Genomic DNA, 14,643 nt, shown 5'->3' on the forward strand with positions numbered 1-14,643 from the left:
CTCCTGCTGCCGCTCTGCGGTCAGTGTGCCTGCTATTAAAGACCATGGATATTCACTACAACCCATGGGAGTGGGTTGTAGGGAATATTCATGAGCTTTAATAGCGGGCACACAGACCGCAGAGCGGCAGCAGGAGCCGCGCTGCAGTACAGTTTGCCGGCTATTAAGAAAAATGAATATTCATTGCTCTCCACTCCCATGGACTTGGGGAGCAGGGAATATTCATTTTCTTTAGTAGTGGGCACAGCGCTAGGCTGCAGCAGGCGGCTTCTGCCCCCTGTGCTACGCTGATCCCCCGCTGCCGCTCTCCCACACCCACCACCACGCACAGCTATGTATATAGTATTCGAACTAGAAGACGCACCCCCCACTTTCCTCCAAAATTTTGGAGGAAAAAAGTGCGTCTTATAGTCCGAAAAATACGGTATTTGAGTTTTTGATGATGAAGATTTACTGCTCCTATTAGGTAAATTAGGTTACTTGTGTTTTTATCGCTTTTTTGACACTGCGTTTTTTGTCTCTTTTTGGTATGTCATGTGTCAAATAAAGCTGCTGTGTTTTTGATACTGCCTGGTATTTGGCTTGACAAAACTTTACTGATCGAGTCATGTTTGGTTTATGTTCATTTTTTAGTGCATTTCCACAGCAAAACGCATATATGTTTATATTTTTTTGTGTGGATTTTCTACAGCTAATGCAGTTCTATGGGGAAAATCTTCACATAAAACATAAAAGAAAGTGACATGGCATGTCAATTTACAGCAGCAAAAAAAGGACAATAGTCATGAGATTCCTATAAATCCGATCCACTTTGCTGGAAACTAAGACGTAGAAAAAACTCATTGTGGGAACTAAAGCTTTAAAATCCTTCTTGTGGTCTTATCAGTGATCAATAGTCTTCCTTATATAGTCTTCCTTCCTTTATATACACAAAAAATGGCTAACAATCAGTAAGTTGGACCTCCCATTGGACTCCTAATCCTAAAGTGAGTGTTTAAAATTCTCGGAGCTGAGGGGCAACGCTCAACAGCGGCCTCTACACATTAATCACGTTCTTGTGGTCTAGTCAGTGATCAACAGCCTTCCTTATATAACTGTATTTACAGAGATGGCTAACCATCAGTAAGTATGATGGCCCACTGGACTCCTAATCCTAGAATGAGTTGAAATTAAAATTGTAAGAGTTAAAGAGCATTTCTCAGCAATGGCCACTACACATTGAATGAATGGAGCTGTGCTGTACAACTCTGTTCACAGGTTACATCCAGCCGCTTATAACTGATCATGGGGGCTGTTGGGTGTCGTATTCTCATCGATCTGATATTGATACCCTGACAACCTTTTTAGGAACAGTATATTTCATTAAGTGCTTTAAATCACATGACCCACTCAGTAACCTGGTCTATTCACTATGTCATCAGTTCATTAACTCCAGTCAAAGGGGTTAAGATCCATGTTTCCCTATTTTGGTATCTTTTGGGGTAGTATTTTTCATACGGTTATCCAAAATCTTCTATGCATTTTAAACTTTGACGCGAACCACCATTGACGACACACCGAGCCGGCGCGTTGCTCTAGATGTTACTCATCCTATATATATATATAATATATGAATGCTTCTCTACATTCTCTACATATCATGGTGAATCATCATATTAATTTCTTCTTGTAGACAGTAGTCCCTGCATAATTGGAGTAATGTTTCCATTGTGATATTATTGGCTTTTGTTTTTAGTAACCTATAATTATTCTCTCCTGGAATCTCTGGCATTAGCGGAAGTTTACTGAATTCTAACCTATTAATGTTTCCTCGTGTGTTAAGGTTAAATCTACGTGAGCTGGGACCCATGGCCTCTCACATGAGGTGGTTTATTTGGTTGATGGCTGTAGGCGGAACTATTTATGTGTTTCTATATCATGAAAGGTAAGTTTGTACCTTTTATTTTGTTCTTTGTTTTATGTATTTTGTCTACACCAGTCTGTGTTCTTTTATATCAATATACCGATATGACCGAGCACTGTCTCAAAAGTTGAAGGGGTTGTCCAGGAATTTTCTTTTTTTGTTGTTTTTACTATGTGCCTAAAAATAAACAGTCAAGTAGTTGCTAACAGAGGCAACTGCCTGCCTTTTGTACCTATTGCAGGCTCAGAGCGTTCACTGACTGCTTCTGTCGGCGATTCAGCTGCTGCACGTCAACAGAGCAGCACTCGTTCTTCCGGGCTGCTCTGTCGTTGGGGCATGACTGCTGGTGTCATGCTGATTGACAGCTCCTCGCAGTTAGGCAGCGGGATGCCGGCTTGCAATCAGCATGACTTCCAGCAGTCACGCCTCGTCAACAGAGCAGAGCTGCAGTGCCAATGCTCTGTCAAAGCGACATCAGCAGAATCCACTAAATCAATGGCAGGAGCAGTCTGAGACCACTCTGTGCCGGCAGAGATCAAGACACAACAGGCAGATAGTTGGCAACTATGTGCACTGTTAGTGCTTAGGCGACTAACGGGCACATGTGTTCCCACATTTCACAGTGTAAACTGTCTAAATTATTAAATTGACCTTGTTGACCTGATAGGATTGGTGTACTTACTTTGAAAGTAAGAATGCTCATCTTTAGAGACATGTACCTTTTGCAGCTTTTTTTTTAGCATGTCTAATAAATTTTAAAAAAATATTGCAGACGTGATTAAAAATGATTGTTTAAAGTATACAGCTCTTCCGCTTTCTTGTGCTTCAGCATCTTACACAGCACAATAGAGGCATCGGTGCTTAATTTTTGTCCCGGAAATTATGATTTGCACAGCCATGTCAGTGTGCAGTAGTAAAGAAGACACAGGCACACTTCCTAAACCATGGGTGGTGAACCTATAGCACAAGTGACAATTTTCCTGCCGTTCTCCGCTCTGTTGTGTGTACAGGACTTCAGAAGAGGTGGAGGGCTTGATTGTGGCGCGCTTGTGCCACTGAGTGTCAAGTGAACTAACTGCTTTTTTCCTACCACCAAACCACAGTTTTAGCATCTGCAATTCTCAAAATAGGTGCCCCCCCCACTCAGGGTAATTTTTTCTTGGAATAGTCCTTTGGCAGTCATTTAATCTAGAAGTCTTCTTGGGTCTTGTTAATCTCTTGGGCTACATGGGGAAGGGAATTGTGGGCTTTCGTAATTGTAGTTTTACAGACGTTTTATAAGTTTTGGACGCATTTTGACAAAAAGGTTCTTCATCCCTTGGCTAAAGCAGTTTCCAGTCGGCACCCTGATGGTGGAGCTCCTGTCAAGGGGTAGCGTCCCACTTGTCATGCAAATATGAAGACCGACACTCGCGTAAATTTCAATTCATTTTGGACTTCATTCCATGGATTTGTTGAATACATGAAACGAATGACACGTTTCGGCTTCTTTCCCAAAGCCTTTTTCAAGCCAAAGGTTTGAAAAAGGCTTCGGGACAGAAGCTGCAACGTGTCATTCATTTGATGTATTCAACAAATCCATGGAATAAAGTCCAAAATTAATTGAAACTTACGCGAGTGTCTGTCTTCATATTTCCTTGGCTAAAGCCGTGGGAGAGTAAGAACATGCTTCATGGGAATGGCCTCTGATCTCCAAGCTGAAATCTACCCAGACAAAAGTTAGAGGAAGGTCGTCTCCCAAAAGTAATGCAGAAACTGTACATAGTCATCTAAAAATCATGTTTCTCATGACAGAGGTTGCATATAACCTTTAAGAGTACACATGGTTCCTGATTAAATTTGGTCCTGTGAATTTGTGTGTGAATGCTCTTTCATGATTTGGCATTTTATTTTTTCACATTTGAGCTATTAAGAATGTATTTCATTCTTCTAGGTATAAGATTGTTGAATTGCTCTTCTACCTAGCAATGGGATTTTCTCCAGCTTTAGTAGTGACATCAATGGTAAGAATTTCTATGTTCATGTGAAATCCTGTTTTCTTTAACAAAAATAAGAATATTTTTGACAAGTGATTATAGAAATGAAATATGTGAAATTTGATGGTGTGTCAGAAAAAAGAAAACCTCCCACATGCAGTGAACCATTAAAGGGGTTGTCCACTCCTAGGACAACCCCTTCTCACTTGGACCCGAAAAAAAATTTAAAAAAGCTTATACTCTCCTCCCGTGCTGGTGCCGTTCCCGCGATGTCGGCACACGCTGTCCTCGGGGCTCTCATGCAGTTGTGGTGACACCGGCAAAATGGTCTCGCGCTGAACACACACGGATGGCATCCGTATGTCATCAGTGGGACATGGACTGGCGCCTGGGAATCAGTGGTACAGTTAGCGCTGTTCCCAGTTCTGGGTGCCGAACGCTGCCCTCATCATGGTTCCTTGGCGGTGCTGCAATCAGCACCAGCAGGGACAATGATGAGGGTAGTAGTCTGCTCCCGCTGTGTCCCTGTGTAAAAATAAAATTAAAATTAAAAAATACATATACTAACCTGTACTATGTGTCCCCCTCTGTAATCCATGCAACCAATCAGCATAGGAGCCGGGGAGAATGACTCGCTGCAGCGAGCAGCCCCGGAGCTGAGCTCAGGAGCGGTGTCCTGTCACTTATTGAGCACAGCTCCGGAGCCGCTCGCTGCAGCGACTCATTATCTCCGACTCCTTGGCGTCAGCGGTCAGAGGATTACAGCGGAGGACACTTAGGGGAGTATAAGGATTTTATTATTTTAATCTTATTTTTACACAGGGACACTGTGGAAGCATACTACTACCCTCATTATTGTCCCGGGTGCTGATCGCAGCGCAAGCTGGAGACAATGATGAGGGCAGCTTTCAGCACCCGGCGCTTGGGAACAGCGCTAACTGAAGCGCTGATTCCCAGGCGCCGGTCTGTGTGATCCTGATGCGGCACACGGTTGCCACACATGTGACACACACGGACACACCGGACACGGATATCTACGATACCGTTTTTTTCGGTACCGGAACTATACAGACTTGTGAATCCGGCCTTAAAAGGACCGTGTACAGACTGGAAGCTGGCAGCCATTTTACATATATGAAAAGAGAACTGGGAATTAATGGACTAGTGGCAGAAAAATAAAAAGGGCAAAAAGTGTTTTGACTATTATGTATTTAGTGTGATTTTTTTTATTGTGATGTGGAAGATCACTTTAAGGAGCAAAAGTTGCCAATTGTATTTAAAGGGAACCTGTCACATGAAAAAACGCCATTAACCTACAGATTGACCCCATATCTGCAGGAGAATGTTTTTTCACGAGACAGGTTCCCTTTAACCTGTCATTTAATGTTTTATGGCTGGGTCACACATCACAAATATATGGCTGTGTAAATGGTCCAATATTCACAGAAATACTGAAGTAGGTGATTTGTTCTTAAAAGAAACATGAACATAAATTTTCAATCATTGACTTGTATTTGTCTTTTGTTGCCTTTTATTTATATTACACATCTTCTAGCTTTCTGTTCAAAAATTTGGAAAAAGTTGGAAACCATAAAGTGAGCGCTAATAAACATACGAGAAAGACATAAAAACACTGCTGCACGAGTCACATATTTGCCATTCCAGTGCATGGAGGTCGTAATACATATTATCCATGGAATGAATGCATTCTTTCTTATTTTACACGAGTTGAGCGTCGTGCGAAATAGAACTAAACAGATTCTACTGAACGCTTCAGTCTAGGATCTGGATGACCCACATGAGCTCCGCTTAATGCATTTCTGTAACCTCTAATGTCTAGTTTGTCTAAAGAAGAAATAAGTAAAAACCTTTCTAGAGAAAGCCAACTACGTTACAATCTCCAGGTATTAGATAAATTATAGAGATCTTTTAGGCCTCATTCAGATGTCCGTGTTTCACGTACGTGTTCTATCCGTATTTTTCACCGATGGGTTATAGTGGGTACGTATTCTACGCTGCTATTCACATGTCCTTGTTTTTTTGCAGACCATGTGTCCGTGCAAAAATCATGTAGACATGTCCTTTTTTTTTCCCGGCAGCGTGAATGAAAAGTGTCAAGACAAGTCTATGGGTCAGTTAATGGCTGTCCATGATCAACATGGGAAAGGATAGGTAAAGATTTACGTACGTGAAAAACTCTGACACACGGGTGACACTCTGACCGAACTCTAGCGACACGTATCCAAAACACTGAGACCGGTACCATGTTTGTGTACATGAAAAACACTGACTTCTGAATGAGGCCTTAAAGTTATCATCCAATTACAGGCAACTTCTATCCCTGACTTAGCAATTTTGCAACTGTAGTTTTAAGGATTACATAAGTGCAATAGAGTCCACTTAAAGGGGTATTATCACCTGTTAAAGAGCTTGTCCACTACTTTAGCATTGATGACCTATTCTTACGATAGGTCATCAATGTCTGATCTGTTGGGGTTCGACTCCTGGCACCCCCGCCGATCAGCTGTTATCGGTGGCGGCCGCCGGCCGGAAATATTTGCAGAGCTGGCTATTTTTTTTTCTGATAGTGGCAGAGGTTTGGTACAACACGTCCGCCTCCTATTCAAATCAATAGGGGGCAGATGTGTAGTACCCTGCAGCATCTACTATCAGAAGATTTCCAGCTTCGCAAGTGAGTACTTCGGGCAGCGGGTGCTGACACTGATAACAGCTCATTGGCGAGGGTGCCGGGAGTCGGACCCCGACCGATCAGACATTGGTGACCTATCCTGAGAATAGGTCATCAATGCTAAAGTAGTGGTCAACCTCTTTAAATATGGAATTAGACTGATGGCCAACCAATAGGACCTAGAATGAAGAGGACCTGTCTAAATTTTCCCCATTTCAGTCCTATTCTCATCCATGCCCTTAGGGAGTAATGGCACCAAGGAGAACCCCTTTACATTTTGAAGCATAGTTTTCAAATCTAGAAAATATATTCTTTAGATATACATATATATTTTTTACTACTGCCTTTTGTTTCTTTTCTGCTTTAGTACTTAAAATAGCACATTCATATGACCTTATAATACGTCATGTATATATCTTGGGAGGCTCCTTTACCTACATTAATTATTCAGACCAACGCATCCCCAGTAAACAATAGCATTCCGTAGAACCCAAGTCATTCACCTTGGAAGTGCTTTTTTCTCAGTGGGTAGTGCTGTAGGAAACATTTGTGCAGTTCAGAAGAATAAATCTTATTCAGAGAAGTGAAGAGGTTTTGAAAAAGTGTTGATGTAAAATTGCCCGTTTTTATTGGAAAAAAAAAACCTTACTCTGCTGCTAATTGAAAAGTCAAGCCATCTTTCTATATTAAGGTGTGTCCCCAAGGTTACTCGACATTTATAGGTAGTTCAAGTTTGTGTCTTTTTAACATGTGAACTGTTAGAGTACCCATCACTTTAATTTATTTCATAAATCAATAGTACACGTGAAAATAAGAAACTTTCTAATATATGTTAGAGAAATTCACTTCTTTCTCCTCATGGACCGATCATTCTCAAAATTCTCAGTTCACCGGTAAAATCCGTCTTCAGTGAATACAGATTTTCCCATTGCTGAGATAGGAGATGGCAGTTTGAGTTCATAAAATTCTATATTCTATGGAGAACTGTAACTTCTGTTTTAGGAGAACTGATGTCATAATCTCTGTGTCTGCCTCCAGCAACTCCCTAGATGTGGAGTCAGGGCTGTGGGGTCGGAGTTGGTGTCCATTTTGATGGAGTCGGTATAAAAAAGACCAACTCCAACTCCTAAAATATATAATAAATTGGGCACAGTAGTCCAGTGCAGTTGTGGGGAATATTTTGTCATAAGAATTTGGGAAAGTTATGAAATGTCCTATAAATGTCTGTCCTATTCCTGATCTAAGGGTCTAGACTTTTAGCTGAGATGAATCTGTGCTACAGTAAATTTATCACTTAATCATGAGCCATGTATGAGGGAGTTGGAGTCTGTCATGGAAATTAAGAGGTCGGAGGTTTGGCTTACCGACTCTACAGCCCTGATTAGAGTGCCTACTATCATCTCCTATCTCGGGAATGGGAAAATCTGTCTTTACTGAATACAGATTTTACCATTAAATTTAGAGTAAAACATCAGTCCTCGTGGAAGAAGAAGCAGATTTCTCTGATAATACATAATACAAAGTTGTTTATTTTCATGTGTACTTTTGATTTCTGAAATACAAATTAAAATGATGGTTACACTTTAAGCTGGCCACACATTAGACAGCTGTCGGCCAGACAACTATCTCTCACGACTCCCCCATACACTTGTGCCAAGCATACGTAAATGAGAGGATCTGATGATAAAAATTCCAACTGCCGTATACTTTTGTACCCCAACATTACTTATCTTAGAAGGAGGATATACACATCAAGTTGTTGGCTAGTCATGCAGGTACAGTTGACTTTTTTGCTAATGTTCATTGAGGCCTTTAGTGTTCATTTGGAGTTGGTTTTTTTGTTCGTACTTTTGGCCATAATCATTGATAACACTTCCTCTTACTTTACAGAATAACACAGATGGCTTACAAGAACTTGCCTGGGGAGGGCTGATCTACTGCATGGGTGTTGTGTTCTTCAAGAGCGATGGAATCATTCCTTTTGCACATGCCATTTGGCATCTCTTTGTGGCACTTGCAGCCGCTGTGCATTATTATGCCATTTGGAAGTACCTTTACAAAAGCCCGTCTTCAGATCTGATCCGACACGTATGACAGAATGAGGAAGATAAAATAAAACACTATCAGTATTACTTGACTTGGCAAAGAATGTATGACAAGGCGAAGGAGGTATTGTATTCTCCAGAACATGCACTGAAGTATCCGGTTCTCTGCAACTTACTGTGAACAAGATGTGAATCTTAATAGCAGTTAATAATGAGGCCCATTCCTCGCCAATATTTTGCCCATGGCTGGCATGGTCGAAAGCTTTCCTGCTCGTCCCAGCCACAAAAGTGCTCAGCAGCCAGCTCTTAGGGCCAGTTAAGCCAGGTCCTGCAAAAGGCTTATCTAATGTTTACAACGTGGGAAATTCTTTTTCTATCAACGGTTTGATGACACTTTTTAAACACAGATGTATTTCTTTACAAGTCGAATTCAGACATTTCAAGTTTTAAAATGCCAACAAATGAGGGTATTTTTCATTCCTCCATTTCTACAAGCACTTACAAAAGTAAAAACTCAATCTCTACATTCCAAAAGCAGGCGATGCATCTGCTTGTAAAAGAGGGAGACGGTTGTGTCATATTACTCCTGAAGAAGAAGGAAAGCTGGCTCGCTTACATTCACAAATCATGCCCCATTTGCGCTCTCTGCCACATCCATGTAAGCTAGAGGGGTTCAGCAATGTGTCACAGGGACAAAACCTGCAAAACTTGTTCGTAGTATTGAAGAAATGTGATTTTCATTTTTTAACTCCAGCGGTTCTGAAATAAGTGGCAACAAGCCAGGACATGACATAAATTTAAAATAAAATATTGAAGCTAAGGGTAGGGTTTAAAGGAAAGCTCTCATCGGAAAATGACCTATTGTTGCAATCAGGTTTTTGCGTTACATGTATTTAAAAAAAAAAAAAAGTTACTCCTTTTTTGTTTGTTTTATATCATGATCTTTATTAAAAAATAAAACGAGTAATCTTCCAATTTTTACACTGGCCACTGGGGCTTTCTTAGACTCGTACTTCTTTCAGGAAGGGTTTATAAAAGTTTTCTTATCACAGGCAGTATTACAATGGGTGATAATAGAAGAGCCACAAATCACAAAAGGCGATGTCACAACTCCCCGTTTCTTCTCCTTTCATAAAGACTTATGCACAGGCTCATTGGACACTTTAGTACAAAAGATAGGGTTGGGGTTTGACCATTGTGGCTATGTGCATCTGTTGTTTCCTTAAACAAAAGGAAGTATAAGTCTGAAAAAGCCCCAGTGGCCAGTGTGAAAATTCCAAGAATGCTATATTTTCATTTTAATACAGATTGTGATATATGAAAAAAAATCTAAGATTTTCAAAATAAATAAATAAATTGAACACAAAAATATGATTTAATCAAGAGGTCATCCCCCTAATGGTGGGCTCTTTTTAACAGCCCCTCGATCCAGTCTGCAGATGGTCTTGGTGTCCTGCCATAGCTGGCCTTTGCGTTATACTTTATCTTAGGCTTTTCTTTTGAGTATTTGAAGACACTGGCTAGAAAAGGCTGACTTGTCGATGCCCCCTGCCTGGCACTTTTGTAGGTATGCCCCTGAGCCACACCGCTGGCGTCTTCCTGTAACTCTGCTCTAATTGACTCTTAAAAGCTATTTTGTAAAAGTACCCACCACACAGCATTTAAAGTTTAGGATGCTTTGCTGAAATTTGAAGCACTAACATTGGATATCCGTTACTAAAATGCAGACAAGTCAATGATTATAATTTACCTTTTCAAGAGTCGAGCTATCCATTTTCTCGTATTCTTATAACCACGGGGTTGAACAGTATTAAGAAAGATGAGGCAAGTGAGAACGAAATAATAACATGTGAGACGCAAAGTATTTAATATGTATTTCTGTGGTGCTGATGTTGTGTATATGAGTATTGTAATGACCAACTTGTGCTATAATGTCCGTAGCATCGGGCACTTAACCCGGGGGTTCTTAGACTATGGGGCAACTGCTGAAACCCCTAATATAGGATATTTACCCAGTAACCTTTAGTTATGTATGAACAGATTATGCCTGACACTTATAATGTACAATTACCAATTTCAGATGCAAATAAATGATGATAATCTTATAAATAATCGAATAAATAAAAGTTACCGCCTATAAAGGGAGTTCATGTAGATTAAAGGAGCATTCGGGCAAAACTAATACTCTGTTATGCCCAGGGCAGGTCTTGAGGAGCAATGCCTGGCACGGGAATTCGAAGCACCTATCCGAGAGAAAATCACTGTGTCACGTACTACAAATAGTAGTGTATAAGTTTACCCTGAATATTCTTACTGATTTATATCAGTAAAAGCAGTAATGCTAATACATATGTCTTTTTCCTGAGATCTGATCTTTATATTCCAATACCCTTAACCATTGGACTTTGCACCATTTTTATGGAACCTAATGCATTTTTTGAATGTCTTATATTAAGATATCTCATTAATGTTTTTGATCTCTATTTTTCACATGGTTGTACTAAATACATGCTGCCTTTTCTGAAATATATTTTCCCTTAAGCTCTCCATTTATTTTTTTATTTTTTTGTGTTCTTGCATTTATGGACATATAGTATAACGTGTCTGAGATTTTGTACCAAACTCCTCAAAAAGTATCTAACAGAACATATCTTGAAAGTATGGTGTGTGTGAAGGTTTTCTTAAATCTATGTGCTTTTCTTGTCTGTAGCCTTGTTTTTGGAGAATTGGTAATGTTCTCAATCGTTTTACTGTCATGTGCAACCACAGGTGGAGTTTATCTACATCGAATGTCTGAGCTGGTGGTGGCGATATTCTGACAAGTCAAAGAAATTAGCCTGTTTGTGGATTTCCATAACTCATATTATTTCAATGGGCGGTCACCTCCCTCTATAATAAATACAGGCACTAGGGTCACTTTAGGTGCACCTCCAGCAATGCCGTCGCCTTACCAGTCACAAGGTTTTATATGCCCTTAAGGAAGACCCCATAAAGTAGTACATACAGTAACAAGTAGAAAAATCCATTTAAACTCTCTTTTCACCAACTGTGTTTAAGGGGTATTCCAAGATCCTATCACAATGTGTAGTAGTTATAATAATAATATTAACAAATACCTCCAATTACAAATTTAGTATAGTTCTTCAGATTCGATATGTCTCTTTCCTCATGTGCAGGCATTGCAGGACCTTAGGTATCCATGGTTATGACCACTAGCTAACTAACTGTCACTATATCAGTGGTCGTAACCATGGATACCTAAGGTCCTCCATATTAGGAAAGACAGTGAATCAGAATAACTATACTACATTTCTAACTGGAAGTATTTGCTAATATTATTATTATTATTACACCTACTACATATTGGGATATGATCTTGGAGATGGGAACACCCCTTTAATCTTAATCCCACATATATCCAATAGATGGTGTGACCATTTAGCTCCCAGGAGTGTAGAAGTCCAAATACTTGCCAATACTTACTCAAATTATCAATAGATGGCAGGATGTATACAGGCCCCAGTGATATGAGGTGGAGGTAGCACAGGTACAAAATTCCTTAAGTCCCTAATGTCCTACAGATTGATTTACAATGAGGAACACTGACTAGCACATTGTCATTGATTGTCATATACTTGAGCACACCTTCCATATGTCTTATTTATGTGTGAGTTTTATGATTTGTTTCCCTTTTAATTTAATTTAAAAAGACTCTTATATAACCAATTAGAGCAGAAAAATGTCTGTCCTTTTATATAGTGTAATATTCTTATCAGTATTCCTTGAATTGCCAAAATTTGACAGAGTTCTCATGGTTTAGTAGTGAGGAGTTATAAGTATCTCCTAAAAGATTAACTGTAGACGTTGAAGAAGAATACAAGAAGCAACTACTTATTCCTCTTCCTCTTAAAGATGTCAGAATTAGATAAAATATAGGCCCCTATGGGAGCATTACTGTCTCATAATGTGTTAAACTATCACAGAGAGATTTGTCCCTTGGCCAATTTTATTGTTTTCATAGCATAGCTGGGTTAACCCCTTTATTCTAAGTAATGGTGGGATCCCGGAGGATGGACCCCCCCATTGACTATAAAGTATCAGTATATCCTTGCAAATATGCCATCACTGTATGAGATGAAATACATATTTAAGGCTGGACTATTGACTTAGGAATAGTTGTCGGCTTTTGCTCTCCATCTGTCCACCTGTTGTAGAAAGGAGAATAAAAGCTTTTTTACGTGCAGTGTTGCATAAATGGGTGCATCACAGTTGTCCATATTTCCAATTTGCCTTGGCTTATATTGCCATTGTTTTATGTATACACACCATGAAACAGAGTTGCGCAATTTTTTTGTGACTTTTACCATTTTCACGCCAAATTTAATCAGTTTTGCCAAAATGGGCAGAGCCGATGAAGGACAGCGGGTAGTGGCCATGCCCACACATCCAGCTTTTTCCATGGCAGAAATACTACTCCAGTCCCTGAATGGATAAGCATTTCCGGCAAAGCTCATGCCACTCAGAAGTGCCTCTTAATGAATTTGGCACCTTCTTACCGTATCATGAACGTGCACTATGCCAGTATTGATGCATCGACCCCCGTAGGCATTTTTTGAGGACTTCAAAAACTTATAGGCATCACGTTTTTGGAATAAAATAATACCCAGCCTCTACCCAGAACTTTCAGAGTCGAACCCCAGGTTTCTTTAGCATATCTAGGCCACATAATTATATCTTCAGGTCAGAATATGTCCAACTCGTTGTATAAAAGTGATATTTATCGTCTTGCTTACATTTTTGTACAAAAACAGAAACAAAATATTCAAAGTGTTACCCCTTGTGTGTTGGGATTTTCTAAATTAGTAGTATTAATATAACACACAGAACTACAATAATTATAATTGCGGTTATTTTTTTTTATTATTTCTTGTCATTTTATTCCATGCAACCTGATATTATCTCTTGAGTATAACCATACTTACAGGTGGCCATACTTGGTATGATGTATAGCGTATTAGTCTGCTATATTGATGAAACAAGATTATTTTATACTCCATTTCAGCTGACTTGGTTAGATAAGAAGTGACTGCTCAAAATTGAGATAGGGGTTAGTGATATATTTGAGTATCACAATCTAGGACCTGTGCAATCTCCTAGACAAGTGGTCTCACATCTGCACCTCTTGTAAATCAACCACCTCTAGCATGTACCGACAGCCACCTTTCAGCCTGCAATCATGTGATGATGATTGTGTGCGTTTTCCATCTAAGAAGATATGATTCTTTTGTAAAGTATCCCAAAAAAGTAAAAATTTTAACAAAATGTCAAAAAAGGGTTTCGAAAAAAATATATAGTTTAAAGGACTACTGCTGTGTTTTTTTGTTTTTGTTTGTTTTTTATTGCCCCTTTTTAGCAATTAGTAATGTATGTTCAATGTGTGACTTAAAATACTTACTGGTTGCTGTCTTCTGCCGTTTCCAGCACCACTTCAGTCCCTCCTATGTATCATTTGACTGCAGCTCTCACTCATCAGCTCATACTGTGGACTCTTAGCTCCTTTCTTAATGTGAGTCTGAGTACCTTGTTCTAAGTCTTATAAATTGACATTGAGAAAGTGACTTCCAGTCCACACAAAAGATAGTGTGTGAGCCAGCTGGTCACAATTGCAGTCATGTGATGCAGGAGAGGAAGCGAGCAGCGCTGCAAACGGCAGAAGACGGCAATGGGTAAGAATTTCAATTCTCCCACTACTTACATTACTGACTGGCAATGAAAAAACACTGGAATGGTTCTTTAATGCATAGATAGAGCCACACCAGTTTGAAAGACTTCTTGGGCTTAATTCGGACCCCCGTAAAATACGGTCTGTGTACGGATCATGATGTATGGGCCGGCTGCACCTATCCCAACTCAAAGTCAGCAGCCTCATATCTGCCTATGAAGCTGCTGTGGAGTTTAGGTCAGGAGACCCACGGTCACTCCGTATAACACAGACAATGTTCCACAGATGTCTGAATTCAGACTAAATTT

General features: G+C 39.8%; 1 protein-coding gene across 3 annotated transcripts in view; it reads left to right on the forward strand.

The window, feature by feature from the left end:
• MMD (monocyte to macrophage differentiation associated) overlaps positions 1–14,357 on the forward strand; it is a 57,853-nt gene extending 43,496 nt beyond the window's left edge. For all 3 annotated transcript variants that reach the window (XM_073684137.1, XM_073684139.1, XM_073684138.1), the window contains exons 5-7: positions 1,823–1,924; positions 3,837–3,906; positions 8,459–14,357. In XM_073684137.1, coding sequence (XP_073540238.1) covers positions 1,823–1,924; positions 3,837–3,906; positions 8,459–8,662 — 376 coding nt within the window. In that variant the 3' untranslated portion in view covers positions 8,663–14,357. The remainder of the gene's footprint in view (positions 1–1,822; positions 1,925–3,836; positions 3,907–8,458) is intronic.
• Positions 14,358–14,643: the final 286 nt, after the last annotated feature.

Source organism: Phyllobates terribilis, unplaced genomic scaffold (genome assembly GCF_046119375.1).
Source record: "Phyllobates terribilis strain yellow unplaced genomic scaffold, ASM4611937v1 Scaffold_5__5_contigs__length_657084704, whole genome shotgun sequence".
Lineage (NCBI taxonomy): Eukaryota > Metazoa > Chordata > Amphibia > Anura > Dendrobatidae > Phyllobates > Phyllobates terribilis.